Genomic DNA, 26,125 nt, shown 5'->3' with positions numbered 1-26,125 from the left:
TTCGCTTGAGGATTTCAATCCCCGGCGCAAATTTAAAATCATACTGCCTCCCTCTCCCACCCCACCCCCTCCGTCCCCTTCTCCCCCCCCGCCTGCCCCCACCCCCCGGAGCACCACAGAAAGCAGATGAATTTTTGGTTCCGCCAGGGGGTGCGGGTTTGGGCTGGTGAGGGGGTCAGCGTGGGGGATGGGGAGCTGAACGCGTCAAGTTGAGGTTGCGGTTGACCAGGAGGCGAAATGCTGTAACTTCGAGGGAATGAATGCAGAATACAAGGAGTCTGGGACCTGAGACCGGGTCACTGCGGTGTGGATTTCATAGGTTTAATCATTCCATGATTTTTTTTGGAATCCTGGGCTAGCTAACACATTTCGCAAGGTTTTCTACTCCCACCCACCCCCACCACCAGCACCCCCCCGCACCCCCTCCCCTCCCCCCATCTCCTTTGGTGTAAAGTATGAAACTTGCATGGAACAGGCTGAGTCTTTTTCGCGCGCTCTCTCCAAGCACAATACCATATACATCATAGAAATATACAACATAGCAGTGGTAGACTAGAAGTTGACTTGTGGCGTCCTAAAACTCTCAACTTCCGCATGGTAAAACTGCTAACTCGATCGTAAGTATTTCCGACCAGAAATTGGCTTGGATCGGTCTGGGCTACGGCCCCAGAGCCAAAAATGAAAAATCAGAAATAATTGTTTAATTATCGGCACGTTGTGTATTATTCGGTCAGCTACCTTTGAGAGCATTTGCATGTCCTTTTATATATTGCTAAGGGACCGCCCGCAGTTGATTTTAAAAAAAAACAATCTGAGGTGGAATAAAATATTAATACAAATATTCACAGGCAAACTTTGAAATGAAATGCCCAGTTATTGTAGCGTGGCTGCAATAAATGAAGACAGTGCCGGTTCTGTGCAATTCAGATTTTTATAATTATTTATAATTCCATGCGTTGTAAATGCTGCCGTATGTATCCACAGTGTTTAAAAAATACAACCTGCAATTTAGGTTGAATCCTGGCCTGTAATTCTTGCTATGTTAAGGGCAGCGTATAGTTCAACCGAGCCAGAAAACAAAAAGCAGGTACACCCCCACCCCCTAAATTCAAAGACCTAATTAATAATCTACATGTCCCAAACCACTTGTAATGCTGAAGTGAATAATACTCACACAATACAAGAGCAACTAACTCATTTTTCCTTTTTATTAAGTATTGGTGTGTAATATATAATGCGCTCTATTTTTAAAATTGTTACATTTTAATCTTTGACCCTTTTAAAAACTGCTGGTAACTGCTCCCCACCACAACCTCCCTCCTCTTCCGCTCTGTCTCTCTGTGTCTCTCCCTCAGTCAATGTTTCGCTCGCTGTGTGTGTCTCTCTCAGTTCGGATCCCTCTGTTCCAGTCTGTGTCTCTGTCTCTCTCAGGCTTTTTTCCCCCCTCACAGTTTCTCTCCCTCTGCGTGTGTATGTGTGTGTGTGTATGTGTGTGTGTGTCTATGTGTGGGTGTGTCTGTGGGTCTCCCTCTGTCTCTGTGGCCTCAGCCTTTTCCCACTCGCTCGCTGTGTCTCTGCCTCTGTGTCTCCCCCTGTGTCTGTCCCTCTTGTCTGTCCGCCTGTGTCTGTCTCTGTCTTTCTCTCAGTCAGTATTTCTGCCTCTGGACACCCTGAAGGAATGAACCCACGTGACCAAACGGGGCGGTCGATCAGGAGCTGAAAAAAAAGCCATTTTGTGTGAGGAGTCTGTAGTAACAGCTCCAGCCAAACACTGTTTCTTCGCTCGATTAGTCGCACGAGAGACGGCGGGGGGCCGACGACCAGGTAGGGATCGCTTTAAAAAATATTCTACTTTCCGACCAGCCTGGGAGACCGGGCTCTGGGTCCGGCAGATGTCTTTAGTTGAACGAAATTAGTGGTGCGAGATCGGTTGACATCCCTATTGCTGTTTCTATTTCAAGATGGCCGCTTGCCTTGAATTCAATTCCACCGATCTGCTACTTTTCATTGTTTCTGCCGATTGTCTTCGTTGCCCCGGTGCCCGTTCTGGCCCCGGCCGCTCAGGCTGACCCCAGGCGTTCCCTCCGTCTCCCAGTCGGGCTGATCAGCCGGCACTCGGTGCTCCCATTTGTTGCAGAATTGGAGTTGGGTCCCTGTGCCGAGTGCTTCGCTCCTGCCTGCCCGATCTCTCTCTCTCTCTCTCTCTTCTCTCTCTCTCTCTCTCTCTCTACCCTTTTTAACAGTGGTGAGTTTCCAGACGCCGGGGCACTTTTCCTCTCTCAACGCCGAATTAAGTTAGAAATCGCTGCTTTCTCTAACCCCAGCCACACCAGCCCGGCACGGCTCGAAAGGTCACACTCTTAGCTTCTGATCCTTGCTCACTTTGGACTCCGGTTTGCTTTCGAATCACCGAAGAGAGCCTTCGAAAACGCGCTCCGTCCGGGTCGGGGAGCCTCGTGCGTTGAGAAAAATGTGGTCACCCAAATATTGCCCACGATTTAAACTTTATCTCGGGTCTCAGCGGCACGATTTTATAGAATCGCAATCTGCACACTGTGCAGATTGTCACTGCGAGAGTCCTGTGACGGTCCGCCTGAACCCGGGGGTTTTACGAACTTATTTCGCCCGGGTCCTATCCTGAAATACTTGCAAGTCGGGGAAGCTTTCTCGCCTGTTACAAACCGGGTTTGTCACGGCGGCTGCCGTGATCTGAATCTTTCCAGTCTTGTTAGATACCTGGGTCAAGGAGGAGGGAAGTATAGAGAGAGAGAGAGAGAGAGAGACACTGGCTTCATTTATCCTTTATTTTTATTTGTGGTGTGTGTGTGTGTGCGTGAAGGACTCAGAACAGCTTGTGTTCGGCACAGATCCGCACAGAACAAGGAGGCTGTGTCGAAATGCAAAGCGGTTGCAAAGATCTAGCCCCGGTTGGTTATAACGAAACTATATTGAATCGCCTTTTTAACGCGCGTGTTGTGTGTTTTGGACTGAAAGCTTGTTTTTTTTTGCGCCTCTGATGCATGTAGTTTAGACACTGTAAACCTTTCCGAGATTTGCACCTTTTAAATTTTGCTTATACCTTAAAGCCAAATACAAGAGTGTATCTGTGTGAAAATTTGCAGATAAAATTGAAATATTAAGATGTGAACTCAGTAACTGTAACCTGGGAGACGGTATGAAATTGAATTTTAATCTGGTGGTAGTTTGCGCTTTGTGAAGTTAATGTCATGCTTTGTGAAGGTCTTGTCAGGCGTGGTAACACGAGTTATGTTAAGTTTCCTCGGTGTTTTTTTAAAAAATATATAAATATATTTTAAAGTCTGATTTCGGCAGTGACACTTCCCCAGTCAGTTTGTAACAACAGCAGAGAACTATAATTAAAAACTGAAACTGGGCGTGAAGTGAGGACGAGAATAGTTTTATCTTTTTGAAACGGGGAATATTTATCTTTGAGGGGAAGGTGGAACTGGATGGAGATCTGGTGCGGCTTCGAGTTCAGAATCCACATGCACATGCGTTTGTTTTTAATGTATATTTTTTCAGAGGGTACGCGGGTTCAGATTTGCGATGGAGGCTGTAGTAAGTGATTGTGTTTACGTGTTTATGTCTCGTTACGAGGAACACGCGCCTTTCTCTGCAGTTCCACATAGAGCCACCCACCCACCCACCTAATCCCCCCGCGCAATGGAAATCATATCAGGGCAGAAGTACACAGAATAGTTCATCGGCGATTGACACATGAACCAGGAGAGAGGGCGAGTCGGGTCTAAGTTACGGGAATTGTCAGTCCAGACCGGGCATGGGCAGGGAAATTACTAACAAGCCAAACTCGGCTGTAAATTGCTTAGAAACGCTGGGCGGGGTTGCTATGTTGTCGGGTGCAAGGTGAAAATTGCTGATGTTATTCTCACTGCCCCCCCCCCCCCCACCCCACCCCACCCTACCTTTCCCACCCCTCCCCCAGATGATGATGAGAACTAATATTACGTGTTGAGGAACGAGTTAATGATGTGTGCGCATTTTGGAGGAAGTAACAGTCTGATCTGTATTTTTACTATGTGACACGTCCCGATGTCTCCCATTACCGAAAGCCATGTGATTTCGCTCTCTAAAAAAAACAAAAATCTTGACAAAAATCACGTGTTTGGTGTATAGTATATCCGGGTTCCAACCATTGCTGTTCTAGTAGCCACGCTGCTGTTAATTACCCGATACATTCAGTGAGTGTTGTTTCACGTGAATCGTACCAACGTGTCGTTTCTGTTGTTGCATTGAGCTGAGAGTTATTGGAATATTGAGCGCTGCCGACTCGCATTATTTGCCTGACAGCGGGTGTGGGGTCGGTACCGGTGACCGAAGCCCTTCCTCGGTCAGGGTTTTTGCCCGACAATAAATAACTCATCATGACAATCAAGGAAAACTACAGAAGTGAAAACCGATTTGGAGCTAAAGTTACACAGCATTTAACGGACTGGAGGTAACGCGGCCACGCAGAGTTATCTGCTAAACATATAAAGGCAATAAATATTTCATATGTAGCTAACGGATTCCTGACAACTGGAATTTCTCATTCTCCAGCACACCCAGAATAACACCTCCCATCGCTTGACTTTCTTGGTTTCAGTGACTGTAAATGACACACATTGATGGAGTATCACCGCTTGCCATATTAAACCGTGGATCTGTTTCTGTAGGTGTTTGAGTTTATTATTTAAAGGGCCTCTCTCTGATTTCTTTCCCGCCACTCTCCTTTAAGCAAGATCTGCCGCTTGTGAGGCCGTTGCAATGACGCTTTGGTGAAAGTGAATGAAACATAAACTTGGGGTTTTATTGTCGAAATGAAATCACACGTAGGCTAGTCAAAAGGCAACCAACTACCTTCTGACACTTTCGGCAACCCGTACAATTGGCAACACAAATTATTCTGCGGGTTGGTCATAGGATTAAATTGGGCCTCGTGCAGTTCATTACTGAAACATTCAACTTTTAAAACAATCATATAATTATATACATTTGATCTTTTATCCACCTGTATCAAGCATAATGTAGACATTGATTTTATTCTAATAACTTGTGCTTTTAAAGAAAAATTATGAACTGTTGTCGGCAAATATATTATCAACATTATCGCAATAACAGGTTAACAATTATTGAGCTGGAGTTTATCAAAATAGTTTGAAAGTGGCAAAATCGGGTCGAACTTTAATTTATTGCGACTCCCACCATCCCACCAGGCTGCGCAGTTCCAAACTATGGGTTGCCCTTGCACTGAAAAGCAAGTTCATGGGTCAGAGAGGACAAGGAATGAAACGTAGGGGGACTTCCCATCTCCGTTGTAAACACTGTAGTAGGCCCGAACAGCTGTGGGGAACATCACAAGTCATAGATTTTAGAACTCCATAGTTAACACTTTCTACAGACATCTGTAATAGCGACCCAGGTTGAGTTTCTTTAAGACTATTTGTGATACACATCCCTCTAACAAGGCAAGCTGTTTAAAAGTCCCAATCTGTTGCAATGATTTCTCTGACTAGTATCAACTCCATCGTAAGGCCCACATGGTTTACTTGGAGGAGTCGAGATGCTCTGATTCAGGGTCTGACTGTGCATGTTTCTGTGCGGCCTTATCGATAAAGGAGACACACATGACACATTCGCACAGCAGCTCGCTGCTGCAGCAGCCACCAATCCACTCTGCATTTAAAGAAACTAGAGACTCAGACAATCAAGTTGCCTTAATTTAGGGAACAAAACTTTTGTATAGAAGATGTCAGATAGAAGCCACCATTGTTGTTACTGTGCATGTAATGTAGCTGACATATTGTTGCAATTTCATGTATAGATTTAAATGGCGTTATTGGGAAGAAGACGAACAACCAGCCAATACTGTGAGATAGACTGAATTTGTATTAGCTTACTGCGTGATGGTGAGAGATTCCAAAAGGTTGAATTTGGTAAAATTTGTACTCACTGGAAACGCACCTTGATGTAAATAAACATCAACCAGCTTAAAAGAAACAATCCCTGAGCTGGAGTGCAACTTTTTGTGAAACAGAGTTTGGTTTGTTTTTGTTACTGCAATAAATTTGCGACAGGTCCGATCGCATTAATGATCAGGAAAGGGCAGCTGATCCCTTGCTGCTTGTAGTAGTTTTGCAGCGTTGCATAGGCAAGAAATCTAATCCACCGCGAGAGTTAAGAAGTGTGTTGACTCTGACAGGAACACGCAGTCGAAGCGCTGTGACCTCCAACCTTTGAATGTCCTACCGCTGGCCAGAGATCTAATAGCGAGTGTTTACTGAGATCCATTCTTGGAAGATGGCGGTGGGGGTGGGGGTGGGGGTGGGCGCGGGGGCGGTGGGGAGGTGCGTGGGTGGGGAGAAGCAGGGCGAAGGGAATGTCACTTGTAATGTAATCTGCATCCGCTAAAACCTCTGAATTTATAATCCCGGGAGAGTCCTTCTGTTTGGTAACTTCCATCAGATAAATCACTGCCCTTAAAAATAATCGAGCAATGCTTGTCAATTACTTTCAATCTGCAGGAGTTAACCAAAAACAAGACAAACACAGACTTTTGTTTACTTCACATCTCCGTCAACAGCTGTTTCTTCCAACCTCTGGATCATGCTGTGTTGCAACTGACTTTTTTTGAGGATAACAGTTTCCTGGCTGACCCCCTCCCCAATTCCGGAGACAATCGGTTTTCAAATGAACTACCGGAGAAATGTATCATTTATTAAACTCTAGAGTGTGGTTTTAGCAGAACTGATGGAATCATTCTTTTCTTTGCCCGGTTACAAGCTTGATTCAACCAACGCCCACAATACAGGTAAATAGCAGGATGCACCTCCCCGCCGGTACCGGTAAATGCAGCAGCACAGTCAGTCAGTAAGTCAGTCGGTTGGTGGGTCAAACTGTACATCTGATTCCAATTGCAATAAAAGGTATTTCAACGTAATTCAGTCACGTGGATGACCAAGAGCGTCATCTGCAGATTCTATACATGCAGATACACTCAAACACATACACACACTCAAAGCCACTCACTCAAACATACACACTCACACAAACACCCAAACACACTCTCACGCTTACAAACAAACACGCACACATACACAGACACACTCAAACACACGCGCGCACACACACTTACACTCACACAAACTAACACACACCATTTAAATACCTATATATTCAAACACAGGCACACCTCAAGCATTCACACACAAAAAGATTTACACACAGCCAAAAACACAGACACACACACATACCCACACACTCTCAACCGCTCTCAAACACCATCAGACTCAAACACACACTCATACAGACTCACATACAGTGGAGGCTGATGATCCTCTCAACTAATTTGCATCTTGAATCCACTTTGTGTCGATTCCCAATAATAAAAAACAGAAAATGCTGGAAAAACTCGGTAGGTCTGGCAGCATCTGTTTCCCTCTCCACAGATACTGTTAGAGCTGCTGAGGTTTTCCAGCATTTTCTGTTTTTATTTCAGATTTCCAGCATCCACAGCATTTTGCTTTTATTAGTGTCGATTCCCAAAATGGACTACAAAGGGCTGATTTGGGTGTTAGCTACAGCTAGGTGATTTCTCCACTCGTTTGTCTATTTGTTTTATTTACAATCTATTTTTGGTAGGGGGACATCTTACGAAGTGTAACGACGGACGCTATAGTAACCAGAAGTGGGGACTTTAGCTACTATCCATGTCATCACACCTAAAATCCTATGTTATGTCCTTGTTTATTTTCCTTTAAAAAATATTTTTGAAGGACTGCTGCTTTAGCGTTTTATTTATCTTCATTTTTTTCATATACATTTTTTTTTTGCGTGGCAGTTTCACCCGCCGGCCGCGGGGGTGTGATGGTGCATTTTCAAAGCGATATTAACTTTCTCCAGCATCGATTTAAGCGACTGTGTATGTGCCCCACGCAGCAATAGTCAACATAATGAATTGCAGGCTAAATGTTCATCGGATCATTTATCTGATTTTGTATGGACCAATAGATATGAAAACGCGCGCGCGCGCGTGTGTGTGTGTGGGGGGGGGGGATGCGTGTTGGGTGGCGGGGGGAGGCGGACAGAGGTAGAAAAAGAACGACGGACAGAGAATGGTTTCCAAGTAAAACAGTGAGTGAAAGCGAGAGGAGCGAGGGGGCTTGGTAACTATTCGTGGTCAGCAATCTGCTGAAGGGACGGGTGCATGTATTGCAGAGCAGATCATATATACGACGGGATTAGGAAAATCCCAGATAGTATGCGCAGGAGTATCGTGTTTACTGGTTACCGTATGTTTACCCGGTCTAGTACTGTACGCTCCAGGGGATTGGGAAGCGCGGACAGGTAAATCAGAAGGCGAGATTATATTGGGATCGAATACAGCAACCCGCGTCGATCCCGTATATTTACATCGCAATCTCCTTCCCTCGCTATCGAAATGTGTATTCTCGCTGTCGGAATCGTTTCTTCCACCCTGAAAACGCCGCGCAGGTCCTGCAATCTAATCTGTCAGATGTAGTATGTGGGCAACTACCTGTGTGTGTAACCGGGCAACCGCCCAGCTCCCGGTGAAGGCCGCTCAGCTTTGCGAACGGAAGAGGCTGACCTTGCTCAAGTGAAAATAACATCTCGAGTAGATTGGCAGAGATGTGATATGAACGGAGTGTCCATTGGTGTTTACAGATGTATGTGTATATGTGTGTGTTTCATTGACATATTCCTTGCAACATGTACCAGATTCTTTCCCAGACGATTCACTGGCACCGTTCTCTGTACCGGTTCCATACAAATCGATCTCGGACAGAATGTGACATATCCGCTACCTGCTTTCAGAAAGCTGTAACTCCCGGCGCCTCACTCGTCCCCATGACGGTTTCAAACTCATATACTGTGTCTCTACGTGTGTGATATATGATTGACAATCTAATTCAACTGTATGATAAATGAATGAATATTTATAAGCCTGTGATTTTCAGACCTTTTTTTGCCCTTTCCCATCCCCTTAAAGTTTTGGAATCGCTCGCTAAAAATATGTCTGTAGTCAAGTAAAGACAATTATGCCGTAAAAGCATTACATAACCTCTAAAATGCGATACCGGCCCCGCCTTTCTCTTGGTAATCCAGTGGCGAGTTTGTATCACGACCTCTGTTGCAGTAAGCGCTCGATATTTTCTGATTGCAATAGTGCCTTACCATAATCGATGTCAGTCACTGTGCAGAAGGCAACAAAAGAGAGCTGACGGTGTTTCCCCCCAGTTTGAGAAGTGCCTCTTGCTTGCGCGTTCCATCTGCATCTTTCGCCCTGGTCTTAAAACGGTGCCATTTGGTACATTGAGTCGACTCGAGAGGAGCCTCTCGTTTACCAGTGCTGATCGCATCATACTGGGTTGCACCTGGACCCATTGCACCTTTGCCACTGTGACCGGTACTGAAGCTTCTGTCTAAAGCTGCCGAGCTCCCTGCTTTAAGTAATTCAAGCTAAACAGCAACGAGTGATGGATGTATATTTCTTAACATTTGAACGAGTATGTCACATGCTAAACAGTAGAATGAATGCTCTCGTTGCTAACATAGTTTGTTTTATTCACAATGAAAGCACCCAAGCGCCCACCTGCCATCCCCCCACCCCACCCCCACCTCCATCCCCATCCCCCAGAAAAAACATTTACTGTTCATGTTTTAAGGGTAGGTATCACATGTGAGGATCCCTACTGCACTATTCATCTGTCATATAATCACTCCCTTTCTTTTTTGAGAGATGATTAGAGGCCACACACACACCAACAGGCATGCGCACAGTTGATTACAAAGGAAAACAAGCTTTGGACTCATATTTTTCCAGCATGTTCAACTTTTCAAAGTAGTCAGGCCTCCTCTTTATGCGATGGAGTGTTTGAGAACATGTGTTAAGTATAGGATTGGATACACACATTGCTATTTATATCCACCTTTTAAGACAGTTGCTTGGTAACCGCGTCTACATATAAAAAAATGGCACTTGAGGTAAAGCTGGCGTTTGTTGTAGGGTAAGACAGTGATGTAGAGAAATGTGTCACTCATTCGATGTAAGGTTTAAGATTGGGACCTCAGATACCCCATGTGGAGTCAGCTTGCTAAAGCACATGTTCTTTCACTTCCAATTGTTCAACTAGAGAGTGTCGCAAGCATTGAAGAAACCAATTGAACTTTGTCTTTCCCAAGTGCTTAAGACCGATAGATGTAATTCAACAATTCTCAATGTCTGTTTGTAAAATGCTAGCTACCCAACACTATTCTTCACAACCATATGAAATCTTTCTAAGATATGCTGCAGATATAAGTTTGTTTTCTCAAATGGCATTTTACAAAATCTAAACTTTAGCCTTGTTGCAAAGCATGATAAAAAGCTCCACACTAAAACATATTGGAGAAGAAATAAGCCTGTTCATTAGACGTGGGGATATTGTGAGTATGCTCCATGTGGACTTGCTTACTCTTCCACTGAACAGCATGGCAGCAAAAGAAAAAAAAATGCTGGAAAAACTCAGCAGTTCTGAGAGCATCTGTGGAGAGGAGGACAGAGTTAACGTTTCGAGTCCGTATGTCTCTTCATCAGAACTGAAGCATGCCAGCAACAATTCTTTCAGCCCGTCTCCAGTTTCAACACAATTCTATAGACTGGAACATTTTAATTTAGAATATTGTGTTGCTCTTCAAATGTTAGCCAGTTGAGCTTGTGTAACCTCCCAAAAGGAAGATCGATTCCTGAGTTTCTGATGTAATAATGAAAAGCGTTAACTTCTCAAAGACAACTTTGTCATTCTTTTGCTGAATTCAGTGGTACAAAGAAGAATACGTTCGCACAGTAACGCCCTCCCTCAACCATACTGTCTTCTCACGGTTTTTGTAATATCTACTTACTGTCATATTTTCTGATTAACAGCGGGGTGCTTTGCATGGTATTATCTAAGCTTCCAGCTATTAGCATCTGTAATAATGCATGGCACCCAGCTCACTACTACATAATGTAAGGAGTAGTTGTATTACAGTCTCCTTGGGTTCCAATCCTGGGTTGAGATTGTTGTATGTTATGTCAGTTAAGGGGCCAGTTCATTTCATAAAATGTAGACGAACTATTGTGACAGTATACTTTTCTAAAGACTCGAAGATAACACTTCTGCTTTTTGCTTACTTCACCTTATCTCTTAGGCTTATCTGTGGCCTTTTCTGCCCACTTTTCCTCCCCATTTGAGGTAAAGCCGGCGGTTGTTGTATAGTAATTGTATCGTAATATAGTCAATCCTCAGATTCTTTATGGTATTTAATTGCGTTTGTTCATTTATCGTGCTTCTCAGTCCGGTTTCCTCAAACAACACTTGTACTCCATGTTAGGAATTCAGGAATTGCGCTAATGGGGAAATTACTGATGAAATCTAAATGAAAGTGATGCTAGAAAGTCATACTTTCTGTGTTTTTATTAAAATTGAATTCTTTGGAACGAGTTACTAAACTTCTACATGAACTACAACTCCCCGAACCCAAATCCAACAACTAATGTCTTTTTTTTTCTTACCTCTTCAGAGTCCATTGCAGCTAAAATGCACAGAACCACCCGGATCAAAATCACAGAACTGAATCCTCATTTGATGTGTGCCCTGTGCGGGGGATATTTCATAGACGCCACAACTATCATTGAATGTCTACACTCTTGTGAGTTTATTTTAGTTGTGCTGGTTTATGTCAACTCTTAAGCCTCAAGCCTAAACCATGTCGATGTCTTCTAATTATTCAGACTATCCTTCAGCCGGCTACAGGTGAATGGCATTTTGAAGGTTAAGTGAGGAGTTTCTGAAACACGTTTGCAGCAGTTGTACTGTCATGCATTTTTCTTTAGTTATGAATCATAATGGTAAATTTAGCTACTTTTGCAGTCACAATTTAGGACATCATACAATTGGCACCTTTTCTATGGTTCTTTTCATAACTCCTTCACGGAAAAAGTCGAGTTTGGCTTGATTGTAAGGATGTAAACATACTTGTTTTTTATTTTCTTTCGACGCTAATAGACTCAATCGGACGCGTGACTTTAGGTTTTCAGCTAGTAGAGGGTGAATAACTACATGTAACAGGGCCAGTCCCTGTCACGCGAGGCCCTATCACTTCATCTGATTCCCTCCTGATAATCAGTAGGTAGGTGTCTTTGTTCGTGGCTGAGTAAAACCCGCAACCCTGCTAATCGTGAACCAGATGGAACCCAGGAGTATTGTACTCGCGCTATTCACCATCTCACAAGGAAATGGCCACTCTCAGAGTGTCACAAGTAGAATCAGGTGTTTTACTTCGCCGTGATACCCGTTAGCGCCCCTTTAGCTTTGACCTTTGGTCCTTGCTCAAACTCGCTCCAAGGTTCATGAATGGCGCGAGTACCTTTGATTGAAATATAACGTGCACCTAGGCAATAGGAAAAGGCTGTAACTCAATCTGACGGTTCATGTGACGTCTCTGAACAGCTGAAGCTTTGTTCAGCTTGTTGCTGAGGTCATAGTAATCCTTGCATTATGTTAAAGCTCCTACTCCCAACAAGGTAACTCGCAGCTTTTCTCTATCTGTTCCTATCTAGCTAATGCATAAGTTACAGACAAAACATAAAGTAATTACTATAAGGTTGTTTTCAATCATGAGTGATTTGCTGCAATTTCATTAAAGCTTTTTGATCACACAAATTCATTAAAACATATTTCAGCCTTACAGTGGTAATACTGTTGGAATTAGAACTTGTATCCACTTGTATGTTTTAAATATATACGCCAGACAATTACTATTTTTAAAACAGAAATTGTCCAATTAATTTTTTGAGGAAAGTACATTTTAATTATGTAACAATTATGAAGTTGTTTTCCGAATGTAAGGTTTTATACTTGTAACTTCAGTCCATTTTGCTGAAAATGCAATTGATCACTTATTGCTAATTTGCTAGATTATTTCATATCGCTTAAACCCTATTTGTAATCAATCCAGAAGAGGCTGATTACCATAAATTCATATTCCAGCAATTGATTGGAATTATTTATTGGCACACTTGACTACTATGTTACAGTCATACATCATACAACAGAATGGGGACTGCAAAACCAGTCTTATTGTCACTGACCTCAATTTCCAGTGCAATTAAAAAAAGACTGAAAACTAAAAATGATCTCCTCAAGTTCTTTAATTGAAGTCAGGAACATAATCTCAGAATTTAGATGACCATTTTGGAATTCCAGACTTTTGATTGGATAATAATTCTGTATCCACTTTCATAAATCCACTATCCACAATAATAACACACTTGAGTACATTAATGTTTCAAAGCCATCTTAGACAATAAAACTATTTGCAATCATCTATTATTCTCATGTAATTAATTTGCTTTCAATTATATTGCTGGTTTGTAAGACAGGCTAGGTATTTATTAATAAACCTCCTGGTCCCCTAGTTTCCATTAGAGTCTTGTAAGCAATGGTAAATGTGCAATATTTTGTACATGAAACAGTTGAAATTACTGATTTTGAATCTACTCCTAACTACCCATTATTGCATTTGTAAAAACATCTGAACCCATCAGATTCAGTTAAAAGTTCAGCTATCCAACCTTATCCCTGTGCAAACAATCTTAACTCCAAAATAATTTACAAGTTTGTAATAGCTCACACAAGTCCAGTGTTACACATTGGGAAAAAGTTGAACCCCATGATTAGATTGCATCCCTGCAAACACTTCCAGCTGTGCCCCATCCTCTATGTAGATCTTCTGAGCCTCTTAATCAGATGAATGCCTCACAATATTGTCTTTGCATGTTCTATCTGCAATCAAATGCAGTTTATTTATTTTTCTCTATATTTGCCCACATAACAGCAGTGAATAGGCTCTAAAAAGTAATTAATTGGCTATGTAGACTTTGAGGCACTATTGGAAATGCAAATTGATTTTTTTTTCCTTTGAAACCCCTTTACTTTGTTATTTACTTGCTCTCCAATGAAGACTCAATTACAGTTAACATCACAATACATATATCTCCAAATAAAATAATTAATTGTCCTGGAATTATATCAAACCCCAAAAAATGTTCATTTAATACTGTGAAAATTACATTTTTTACCAGGAAGAAAACATACAGAGATCTGTGTCTGAACCCTTCTGTCTTATTCAGCTTGTTCTGCACATTTAGGGGTTTTTTGTAATAAAAAAGTTTCTTTTGGTACAGATTATAAAAAGTATAAAAAGGTTATAAATTGCTTCATGTGTACGTGAGCATCAGGCTAGAAGTAGAAAACTATTATAAATTGCTTTGAGTACATGAGCATCAGGCTAGAAGATGAACAATCAGATATACTTCAAGTGAAGAATAGTGTGATAAGGCTGTGTATTGTCCCCAAAATTATTCAGCCCATACACAGAACAAATATTCAGCGAATTAGATGTACTTCCAGGGGTAAGAACTGGAAGCTGAAACATAACAGACTTGTGGTATACTGAACGACATAGCGTTATTTGTAGAATCAGAAGAGGCCCAACAAAATTTTGTAGATCAAGTAAAATCTAGAAGTTTAGAATATGGATTAAGAATGAACATCAAAAAGACAAAAACGATGGCAGTCAGAGGGAATACATTAGGAGAAACTGAAGTGAAGATTGAAGTGGATGGTGTCACACTGGAACAAATAGTTAAGTTTGTCTATTGAGGACAAATAGTAAAAGAAGATTCCAAATGCAATTTCAAAGTCAGAAGGATAGAGACAGCCAGAAGTAATTTTGTGAAGATGAAGAATGTGTTAACAACAAGAAAACTCAAGCTCATAATAAGGGAAAAACTCATAAGATCCTACATTCTATCCACTGTCCTGATGCCTCTGAAACCTGGACAATAGATAAAGATCTGTAGAAGGAAATAGAGGCCATTGAAATGTGGATGCTGAGAGGTTTGCTTAAAATTCCATATACAGACCACCAGACAAATGAAGAAGTGCTTGAAATTGCAAGAGCGAAAAAAAATCTAAAAAGTGACATCCGGAAAAGAAAATGACAATATTTCGGCCATTCGATCAGAGCTGAAAAGCTACAGAGACCTCTTCCAAAGAGCAAAGTGGGGGGCAGCAGAAAGAAGGGGTGGACCTAAACGTAGCTGAATGAAGGATGTCACAGAGCGATTGCAGATGAGCTACTGTGGGTGTGTGAGGATGGCGCAGGACAGGCGAGCGTGACATACCATGTCAACAGACCTCCTGGTAACTACAAGCAGGAGCATTACAAAACTCCCAAAGCTAACTTACTCAATATTTGTATTCTGCATCCTGCAACATAGACTTCTAAATCACAGCTTGTTCGCCTTTATATATTTCTAAGTTTGACCCAGACTTGTTCAATATCCGCAGAACATCTTCAAACATGACAGCCTTCATTGATAAATTAATTTATAAAAGATAATGAATTTATAAATTAAATAAACTGAGTTTCTGAATGGTCAGCATTTTAAACCATCGTCACGTGTAAATTGAACAGAAACTGGCGTGTGTTGCGAAGCAGTAGCTCATTGAGGGGTTGAGGTGACGCTATAAACCGTAGGAGCAAAGCTTGAAGAGTTTATTAACTTATCTGAAAGCTAGTGAGTGTTAGCGCCTTTGCGGTACTCCAGGGTTCATTGCTTTGCGTGGGGTTGTCATGACGGCAGCCGTTCGCTACGCAATCATTTCGTTTTTGTAGAAACGATACAAGGATTGGTTTTACTGCTGCCGTAGGGGAGTTTTGCGGTTTCCATGTGTTATATTTCCCGCTAAACAAATCTATCAAACTACAGATCTGTAGTCTGTCACCACTTTAAGCAATCGCGGCCTGTATCTGTATCAGGAATCGGTACAGACAACCTCAGACACACAGAAACAAGAAGACCGTCATGGCCCTGGAAAGAACAAAATTTAAACCAAGAGTTATTTGATTCAACAATGGACTTTCCCTCTCAATTTTGATTAGAGGCTTGAGGGTAGTGGAAATGTAGAACTCTCTCCACTAAAGTGTATTTGAGGCTGGAGGTCAATTGCAAACTTCAAAGCTGAGATTGATAGTTTTGTTAGGTAAGCGGTGTTAAGGGTTAAGTAGTCAAGGCGGGTAGATGGAGTTAAGCAACTGATCAGCCACGTTCTCATTGTCTGGGAACAGGCAGGAGGAGTTGAACCTCCCGTTTCTATACGCCTGGGGATTTTTTTTAAAACCAGGAATGTCCCCAATATGAACCCGACATATCTATCGCTGCACTTCAAATCTACCAGGTTTCTGTATTATGCCATTCACGCTGCTCTGACGCAAATTCCTAGCTAGATGTACCTGTAGAAGAATTTCCAGTGGGTTTTTTTTTACTGTCTTCAACCGTCCACGGAAAATCTGGACAAACCTCAATCGCTTTGAGGACGGGCCAGGGAAGATGTGGACACTTGCTCCACAAGTGGATTATGAGGAACAGCTCAGAGTGAGACGGCCGCCCACAGACTGAACCTCTGCCCTGAATCCATTCACACTGCGTCAGCTGAAGCCGTTGAATGGATAATCAACCTCGATGTCGAACTGCTTCCCCGGCCCATACGAAATAATAAACAAGTAGAAAAGTTCAAATGTATTTTGCTAATCTATTGCTCGGATGAAAAACATAGGACGATATCTATAAAACTGAATAACATGACTTTATATTAGTACCTAGGAAATGGAATAAATACAACAGTTGTAAGCCAACCTCTTCAACATTAACAGGAACTGATCAGAAACATTTAAAGTTACGTCAGTATACTTTAGACTGTCGAGTTTATAAAATTGTCTATCTAACCCTTATCTTTTTTCTTGTTTAAACCCTTGCAGTTTGTAAAACTTGTATCGTTCGCTATTTGGAGACCAACAAATATTGTCCCATATGTGATGTGCAGGTTCACAAAACTAGACCCCTCCTTAGCATTAGGTGAGTCCTATTGTCACATCTTCTGTTCTTCGGGGATCCGCAGTTGGGAATATCAATCTTCGGGTGCTTTTCCTGAATTAAAAATTGGGTGATTACTCCCGTCTATTCATCCAAACCATTCCTTAGCACATGTCCAGGAAAAAACATTGATTCTGATTTTTAAAATACAGGCGAGTTATAAACCTCCCTGTTACCATTAACGGAGGGGCGACTTACACTTTTAAGAATTGACAGCAAGATGTGGAAAGTTATAGTTTAACCTAGGATCACGAAAGAAAACCGGCGCAGATGGAAACCACTCGGCACATGGGGTATGTGGGAGCTGCTCTTTCCTCAGAACCAATGATATTTTGCCTCTTGCGGCATTTATTTAATTTTCTCTCAAACCATGCGATCGACTGGGCTGCAAAGACTTCTGACATTTCATATCTTCAAGTTTATTAGAAAACTTGTCAAATGTTTGATGTGTTTTTGAATCGCCATCTATGTACTTTCAACCATTGTCTTTCTCTCTGTTCCAGGGCCGATAAAACATTACAAGACATAGTTTATAAATTAGTTCCGGGCCTTTTCAAAGGTAGGCACCTTTTCCTTCATCTTACCTTCATTTTTAAAACAGATCGCTTGTGCGCATGTTGGACCTAAATGTGTTCTGCTGGTTTTGTTTCTTTTGCAGATGAGATGAAGAGGCGGAGAGACTTCTACGCGGCCCATCCCTCAGCAGATGGTAAATGTTTATTTGAAAATAGGGGATTATGGTTGGCTGCAAATCTGATACTGCCTTGAGAACCAAACATTACTTCCCCGCCCCCTTAGATCTCCAAACTACATGGTCAACTTCAATCTAATTGTGGAAGCATAAATCGGTAAACATCTACTTGCAATTCATAAATGCGAAATGATTGTCCTACACTTGCGTTGCGCTGCGGATGTGACAGCTCCGATATTAGTTGATGAGGTCACATAAAAGTCAGTTTCCTATTCAATCTGTCCCCAAACAAATACAGTGCTCCGCAAACTATGCAGACAAACATTCTACAGAATAACTCTGTCTGTAATTTGAAATATTTAATGTTATATTTAGTGGTTCATTTTTAAACGTTTCTCTTTAAAAAAAAACCTACTTCCCAGAAACCAAGTAGGTCACTGGGGCCTCAAATAAACCGCTCTTCTTGGCTGCCAATCTACAGAGGATGTTGTGTTAAGGAGGAATTGCAATGACAGGATAACAGAGAATGTATCGTCCTTCTTGTTTGATTTTTAATATCCAAATATTTGAGTTTCTGTAAACTTGGGGTCAAGTAATGGAATTGACAGGGGTTCTACATCTTCCCAGTAACTATAACTTACAGTATATGACTGAGCATTTATGTGTTTTTGCTTCCTCCCCACACAGTCACGAATGGTTCAAACGAAGACCGTGGGGAAGTCACAGAAGAAGAGAAAAGAATTATTACAGACGATGAAATCATTAGTTTGTCTTTAGAGTTTTATGAAGGCAACAAGTAAGTTGAATTACGTTTATTCCCTTTAATTTGAATCGCCCTCAAGTATTATCTTCTGGATTAACAGCAATATGAATTTTCATAGCTTTATACTGACATTTACAGAACAAAAGCACATTTATCCCTTTGAATTATTGTGACACTGACACCGTTCAACAAGTAACCAGAGACCCACAGAACCTTCGGTATAGTGACAGACCTATAAATGACAGGAAAAAGAGTTACAATTCAAACGTTGGAATACAAGCAAAGTATGCTGATGCTGTGAGGTATCTGATGAAAGATACCCACCCAATTTTTAAATTTTATTTGCCTTGGTCACCACATAGGCTGCAATCTATTAGCCTCAATAGCCTGTTTGCGACTTTCCTTGTTTAAAATGGGAGGGCAGTGGTCTTGCATGATAATAATTGGTCTATCCTGTGTCCCAACATATTTCTAATGTTATATAATTGGAACTGTTGCATTTGTACCAGGCTGCTCCACCTTACATTAGATGTAAGGTTTGTATAAGAACCCCTTTCACGGTAATTCAGTAGAAAGAAAGAAGCTGCATTTACATAGCACATTTCCTTGCCTCAGGACAAAGGTAATTAAGTACTTTTGAAGGGGTAGTCACTGTTATAATGTCGAGAAACGCATGAATTTGCATTCAACATGATCATACAAACAACAGCTTGACAACGACCAGCTCAATGTGTTGGTAATGTTGGTTGAGGGATGAATATTGGACAGGACATGAGAGAGAACTCTGTTCTTCTCTGACTCCTACCAGGGAATCTTCTGCATTCACCTGAGTCAATGCATCTTCAAATATCTATTTGTTAATTAATTGCTACTGTAGATTAATGTAGACATAATTAGAAAATATCGTAACATCGATGCATACTTTTACAAGTGCTGTCACAGTCATTGTATTTAGGTGCAGGGAATTACTGAAAGTGAGTTACAAGAGTTTGGCGAAACTGCCGGATTTGCACGTTCATCGATTCTATTCCAGTCACTATTTTGCTTTACAAATTATATATTTAATTAACACTGCAGTCTATTTATTTTCCGGTCCCTCACAGCCCAAGGACACTTAGATTTCCGCTGAGAGTTTTTCATTTTACGATTTTCTCCTTCATTCGCCAGAAAGGCAGGATATTGGAGATTAAGTATATCGAACAACGGCAATAGGGTTTCTACCCAAATTAACACAAATTCCATTTATTTTGCTCTGTGGTTTCTGAAGAGCCGAACTTCCCTTTGTTTTCGAAAAGGTGTGAAACATTCCAGTTACTATTTTGGGGAGAGACGAGGGTACTGTAACCGAACACAATACGTGACTCCACAAACCATGAGAAAGTTAGCGAGCTCTCTCTTCTGTTAGTAAGGGGTTATACATCGAATGAGAGGTAATGACCTTGTAATTAATTAAAGGGTGGGCTTGCATTTCTTTTGCACTTTTCTGGATTTTTCAAAGCGCTTTACCGACAATGGAGTGTTTCTGAAATCTCCCTATTTTGTTGAAAAAAATGGTCAACCCAAACTGTCCCTATTTGTTTTGTCCTAGATCAGAAAAGAAAGAAGCCCCACAGACTGAAGACACAGACAAGGTAATTTCCTTAGCAGTGCTTTTGTCTGAACTATTGCATCAAATTGTAACGTTTAGTTGTTGCTTGGTGTGCTGCGGGTGCAGTTGCTAGGGTCAAACATTGATATTTCTCTTGACTTGAACTTCTTGCTTGAGTTCATTTTTTAAATTGTATTTAGCAAAATCTCTTTTTCTCCGGTTTCGTTTCCTTCAGGGTGTCAGTCCGTATATTAGAAAGTAAGCAGAATACTTCCGGACATGTAAAATATTCATAAACTCACTTCCGGCTGGCAGTGTCTAAACTACTAACCCAAGATCGGAAAATCCTTTCAATGGTAGCGGTTTTTTAAATATTAGGTCAGAAAGCCAGGACTGCAAATTTGATTAATAGCATCGACATCATAGAATCTTTCAGCACGAAAGGGAGCCATTCGGCCCATAGAGCCTGTGCCAGCTCTCTGATAGAGCTATCCAGTCAGTCCTACGCCCCTGATCTTTCCCCATGGCCCTGATATTTCCCCCGCCCCTTCAACTATTTATCCAATTTTTTTTCCTATCAATCACTTGTAGATGCGCTTAATAATTTAATTACAAGAAGCTTAACCTTATACAGTTAAACTGTGAAAGCTGACGAACATACATTAGAAAGTTTAGGATTAGGCCTAGACGAGAGTTTCATTGTCCATTTTCAATCGTTGATGTACAATTTAAACAGATATGATGAATATTTGGCTAGACGTGAGACAGAGAGGCTCCTCCATGACAGATTCAAACTTCGCTAATGGAAATAATGGCTAGATTTAGATTATGGAGTTGCTAAGATGCTAGAGGCATTTAGTAAAAACGGCACTGAGTCTTTTGAGGGCTTTTTTATGGGTTTGAAACAATTGTGACTAGTGGCTGAACTGTTTCTCCACTACTTCAGTTACAGTGTTCAATGTTGCCAAACGCTGAATCGATTCTTGGCCTCCAGTCTATTATTTCCTTGTTCACTTTGTCTAAAAAGCAATACCTTGCAACGTTTGAACGTAACGCAAATTCAGTCCTCCATTGTAAGCTTCCTGGTCCTAACAAGGCAGCGAAGTTGTGGATAGTGCCTCTACAGTTGGACAGCACTTTTCCCTTTTGAGCATTGCCATTGGGTTCCCTTGTCCCTTTGCCGGAAGTACAGGTGTCTACCCACTGCAACGATTTATTAAACTATGCAATTCCATGTATGTAATTTTCCGGCTATATTCGTGCAAGGCGCTGGTCATATCCCAAAATCAAACATTAACCACAGCCCTCTATTGTGTTATAAGCAAGTTACAATCTCAAATCACTGTTACTATCTGATCTAAACGAAGCGCACGTTTGCTAGTTACAAAGTAGTTTGTCTTCACCGTGTGTAAATGGTGTCAGGAACAGTGAGAGCGGACGAGAGAGAGATTCAGAAATGTGCTTCCTATTCTTTTGTTGACCATACAATTCTCCAGATTGGTTTTAATTTGTTTTGGGACCTTGTACAATGTTTCCTTTTGAAAATAGTGCGTGTGTACATTTACCCTCACGTTTATCTGGGTTTTTTTTCAACTCCAATTTGAAAAGAACATGTTTTAATTAGTGTTCAGTTACTCTCAGCACAGAGTCACAGGTGCCTCTAGTGAAGGTGTGATATTATTGACCTTTGACAGCTGCTGCAGTGAGCTCGGTTGGTTGAACAAGGTGCAGAACAATAATGGATATCTTTATTCATAGGCGCCATGTTCTTAAAAGTAAAGCTGCTTATACTTTGATTACAAATTTAGCAAACCTGACCAAAGTCAGGTAGGAATAATGAGCTCGGTGTTTTTCGGGCCTGCCAAATATCATTTCCTTGTGAACTTGAAAGCGAGTGGCAAAAATAATAGCTTTAGATTTGTCTTTGACAATCATCAGACCAGAAGTCGCACCTCATTGGCCGAGGGCATCTGTCAGCCGAAAACATTATCTCACCCAGAGTGCTCACCGTGTGTGTATGTTCCCTCCCTAGGCTAACAGTGTACGGTACCTGCGATGTCCTGCTGCAATGACGGTGATGCATTTGGGAAAATTTCTACGGAATAAAATGGATATTCCCAGCAATTTTCGAGTAAGTTTGTAGCTTTAAAAAAAAAACAAATAACATTGAAATCTACTTTCCGTTTCTCACCTTTGCTGAAATCTGTCTATTTTATTTCTAGATTGACGTTATGTATGAAGACGAACCCCTCAAAGATTACTACACACTTATGGATATAGCATATATCTATACGTGGAGACGGGTAATTAAGCATTTTGTTATGGGTATATGCAATCAGTGAAATTGTACCAGGAAACTCACTCGTGTATGTACGCGTCTACATGCTAGCTCATGTTTGTGTGTGTATGCATGTGTATATGTACGTGTGTGTGTGTGTGTGTGTAAGTGTGCTGAGTATAGGCAATTAGGAGAACGGGTGGATGGGGTTTAATTCGTGTATTTGCCAAAAGAGCATTGGTTGCGATTTCATGCGTTGGCAAAACTCGGATGTGACCGTACGCTCCTCAAACATATAAATCCGTTTTAGTTGTTTGTAATGAATTCTGTGCATTCCCAGCGGCGCCTGTTCCAGGTAATCCTCGGGTGATCTGAGACAGAAAAACAGCCAACCAGGTTTCAGCTGTTCACCCAGGCGTGAACAAGAGGATATTGCAGTCCTTGGAGTATAGTCCCTATTGATAGGAAAGGAGTTGTTTTTGTGAACAGTAGGCCTGGGCCTGTAGCCAGGTTGAGAATCCAGGTATAGGAACATTCTAACCCGCACGATTATACCTGGGTGCCAATAGCTATCTCCATCACGTATCTTGCTTTCATTTGTTTACTGTATAAACGGGTTACCTACATAGTGAGTACTGTGCTAATCCGCGAGAATCTATTCATTTCATTTGCCGAACTTTATGGGGCCAGATGTCTGGTGTGGAGCCAATACAAGAGGTGCAGGTGCATATGTTACCTGAACTTATCCTTTGCACTTTTTAAAAACACTTTCCAAATGCCAAACAGACGCTCTCATATTTTCCAGATTCTGTCCCAACCAAACTATGTTAAATTCAGAGAACATACAAATCTTTTGCAGATGTTAAATTCTAAACTTGCATATTTTGGAAAAATAAGTAAGACTCATGGGTTTAGTTTGGTTGCTAACCTTGTTACGTACCCTGGCCAGCTGTTCTGACTGTCAATGCAAATGTTTAAAATTATACTAACCCAGCTTGTAATTTAATTAGCAACATGAGTGCAGTACAATAAAGGTATATTTTCCCAATGCCTACAACATTGATCGCTGAAATAAATAAAAACATATTTTTCTACCCTGTGTTTGCTGTGATCAGTTAGCTTCAAGCCCCAAATCTGATTAATTACCGGGTTTCACCACATGTAGAAGGTACTCAGGCAATTGTAACTACTACCCCACCCCCCCCCCACCCCACCCCGCACCCCCCTCCACCCCCAATAATTGAAAGCCAAACACACAGGAGTGTGTATATTTGCGTATGGATAAAACCTGTATAAATAAGGCGATCCTTTGCACTCCCTTGTCTGAGATTTCTCAAAAAGCTTGCCCCGTCCGTTCAAAGAGCACAGGCTAACTTAGGAGTAAGTGAAAATTCGGGCATTTTATAATTATTGACAGTGCTTTGGGAAATCTTTCGCTGTTTGGGCACAGAATGCTGTGAGATTCGGGAGTAATGAGGGGCCGGGTGTGAGAGTTGGCCTTTTCAACGGGACAGTAACACTGGTTTTGCGATAATCCTGTGTGAAAGGCCAAGGCCCGGAGTGAAGGACACAACCGAATTGAAAAGAAAATAGGAGACAAGGTAGGATAGGTGGAAGTAGTGGCGGTCTCTGGTTTAAAAATCTTGCCTTTTATTTACGGGGAGGAGTGGTGGGGGCGGATTGAGAGGTAGACTTCTGAAGTTTTGACCTCTCGGGAAAGACTAGTTCAGAGGACGACATTCAAATGTCTATATTGTGCTGCACATTATTTCCAATCGTTTGATTTGACTACGAACCGCATGCACTTTAATGTTTCTGTGTTGTGACTCCTTTGTAGAATGGCCCTTTGCCTCTGAAGTACAAGGTTCAGCCTGCCTGCAAACGGTTAAAACTCAGTCACCCGAGCGAGGACTTCGCTAACACCAGCATAAACTCGGAGAGTGACTCAGTGAGCGACAAGGGCAGCCCAGCCGCGGTCCCTTCCACGTCTTCTTCGCTGCCAAGCCCAGGCACGCCGGCCCTGTCTCCCAATCCGCAGTATCCAGTTGCAGCTGCCTCTATCGTGAACGGCAACACAAACTGTCACCAGATGCCTCCATCTGTCGGCAGAGGCCGCAAAGTGACTGTTAACGGCTCGGCAGCCCCTGCTTCCTGCTGAAAGCTGGACCAAGTGAATGTCAACCAACAAACGAAAGGGACTCGCCTGTATATTGAACGCGGCGCGGCCAACATCGCAAACTGGCTCCTGTGCCGTTTATTAAATGTAATATATATATTCTGTTTAGCAATATGGGTATTGTCAGAAACATTTGTATTCCCTGCACAGGTTTGTAAATGTAAACGGACAGAACACATCTCCACGATGGGCTCCCAAACCACTTTGGGGTGTCACCGTTCATTTCCTCTAACTGCAGATGTCGAGTACAGTCGATTCCTCTTAAATGAAGGAGCATTGGACCGCAGGATACAATTTGGTCGCCACGTGTGTTTACTGAGAGATCAGGCGTAGATGTGTTTTTTCTCTAAACCCTGTATATTTCAAACTTTGCCTTAAAGCCAGTCTCATGAGTCACAATTGTTAAAAGGGGAACATTGTATTCAAACTGGTATTGTGACAAAGTGATCGCGATTAACTTTCAATCTCATTCAGATGGATGGTGTTGTAGCCAATTAAAGTTGACCAGATCCAGGAGTCACGTGTTGGAAGATGCAAAGCAAACAACTTTCCTCTGCCTGGTATGAGGAAGATATTTTTCTCTCTCTCACATGTGACAGTGTGTATTAGTCCGATAAAACAGTCAAAAAACCTGAGACATGTGTACATGTAAACCATTATGTAGAGAACCCCATTTTAAAACCTTTATGGGACTTAGAATGGCCTAGAGACTAGTTTATATTCTAACTCCAGCTTTGGGGTCTGTGGTAACATATTCAGTACATACTTTAAACTAGTAGACTATGCCGTTTTATTTCACCAATTTTTGGTTTTAACGATAGTTGTGGGGGGGAGAAAAACGTTTGCTGACCAATGGTTGCGAAGCCACAAATTTCTGATCTCAATTAACAGAAATATAGCCGGATCTCTCAACAACTCACCTTCAGCCCTGAAAGAAATTCTTCCAGAATGCGTTCACTGGTCACCTCCATCCTTCTCCAACAGTTCAAATATTCAATGCAAAAATGTAAGACAATTCCAAAAAACTGGTTTTGGTTGCTTAATACAAATTGTGATGTTTTTTTCTTCATTTACTCAATTAATTGAAGTCGACTGTACAATCTAGCATTTCAATGCTTACATTTTTTTAGTCTGGGGTGGGTGTGTGTGTGTGTGTTATTGAGAGAGAGAGAAATAAAACACAAGTGTGAGAGTCAGCGAAACGCCTGAAATGAAATGATAAGTCTGTCCTGCTAACGATTTGCTACGACGAAACAGCACAAAGGAAATGAGTTCAGAATGAACATTGTTTCATAAATTTTATTTTATGTTTTGATAAACCTATTAAATCACTCTAGAAGCCTATTTACTTTAATTATAAACACCTTCCCATGTTTAAAAATAACCTTTCGATTGTAGAACGGTATGACAGCTATTCGGTTAAAATAATGACAATATCCATTTATTTTCTAAAGCAAAAAAAACATATTGAATAAAGTTTTGAAAGGAATGGACACTGGTAACACGATATTGCCTCATTTGGTAATTATAAATGCTTGCAAGTTGTACGCCGTTTGGCCCTGAAGTTTTCTAGGGAATATATATATATTTTTTAAAAGATGTTGAAAATGACCAGCAGGCCAATCAGCGG

General features: G+C 41.6%; 1 protein-coding gene across 1 annotated transcript; it reads left to right on the top strand.

Annotated features, from left to right (window-relative positions):
* The first annotated feature begins 1,559 nt into the window (after nt 1-1,559).
* LOC121294011 (polycomb complex protein BMI-1-like) lies at nt 1,560-25,991 on the top strand. The gene is made up of 10 exons (XM_041217495.1): nt 1,560-1,824; nt 11,581-11,709; nt 16,885-16,981; nt 17,503-17,558; nt 17,658-17,708; nt 18,378-18,486; nt 20,042-20,084; nt 22,074-22,172; nt 22,264-22,344; nt 24,157-25,991. Exons 2-10 carry the CDS (start codon nt 11,598-11,600, stop codon nt 24,475-24,477), a joined length of 969 nt encoding a protein of 322 aa, XP_041073429.1. The 5' UTR covers nt 1,560-1,824; nt 11,581-11,597; the 3' UTR covers nt 24,478-25,991.
* Nucleotides 25,992-26,125: the final 134 nt, after the last annotated feature.

This window comes from Carcharodon carcharias, chromosome 23, assembly GCF_017639515.1.
Source record: "Carcharodon carcharias isolate sCarCar2 chromosome 23, sCarCar2.pri, whole genome shotgun sequence".
Classification (NCBI taxonomy): Eukaryota; Metazoa; Chordata; class Chondrichthyes; order Lamniformes; family Lamnidae; genus Carcharodon; species Carcharodon carcharias.
The sequence above is the reverse complement of the archived record's forward strand: the minus strand, read 5'-3'. Positions and strand labels throughout refer to the sequence as shown.

Excerpts from the sequence above, each read along its gene's own strand:
- LOC121294011 (XM_041217495.1), top strand. The coding sequence starts at position 11,598 with ATGCACAGAACCACCCGGATCAAAATCACAGAACTGAATCCTCATTTG. Across the intron at positions 11,710-16,884 it reads CATTGAATGTCTACACTCTT|TTTGTAAAACTTGTATCGTT; the intron begins GTGAGTTTATTT and ends AAACCCTTGCAG. Across the intron at positions 18,487-20,041 it reads GAGTTTTATGAAGGCAACAA|ATCAGAAAAGAAAGAAGCCC; the intron begins GTAAGTTGAATT and ends GTTTTGTCCTAG.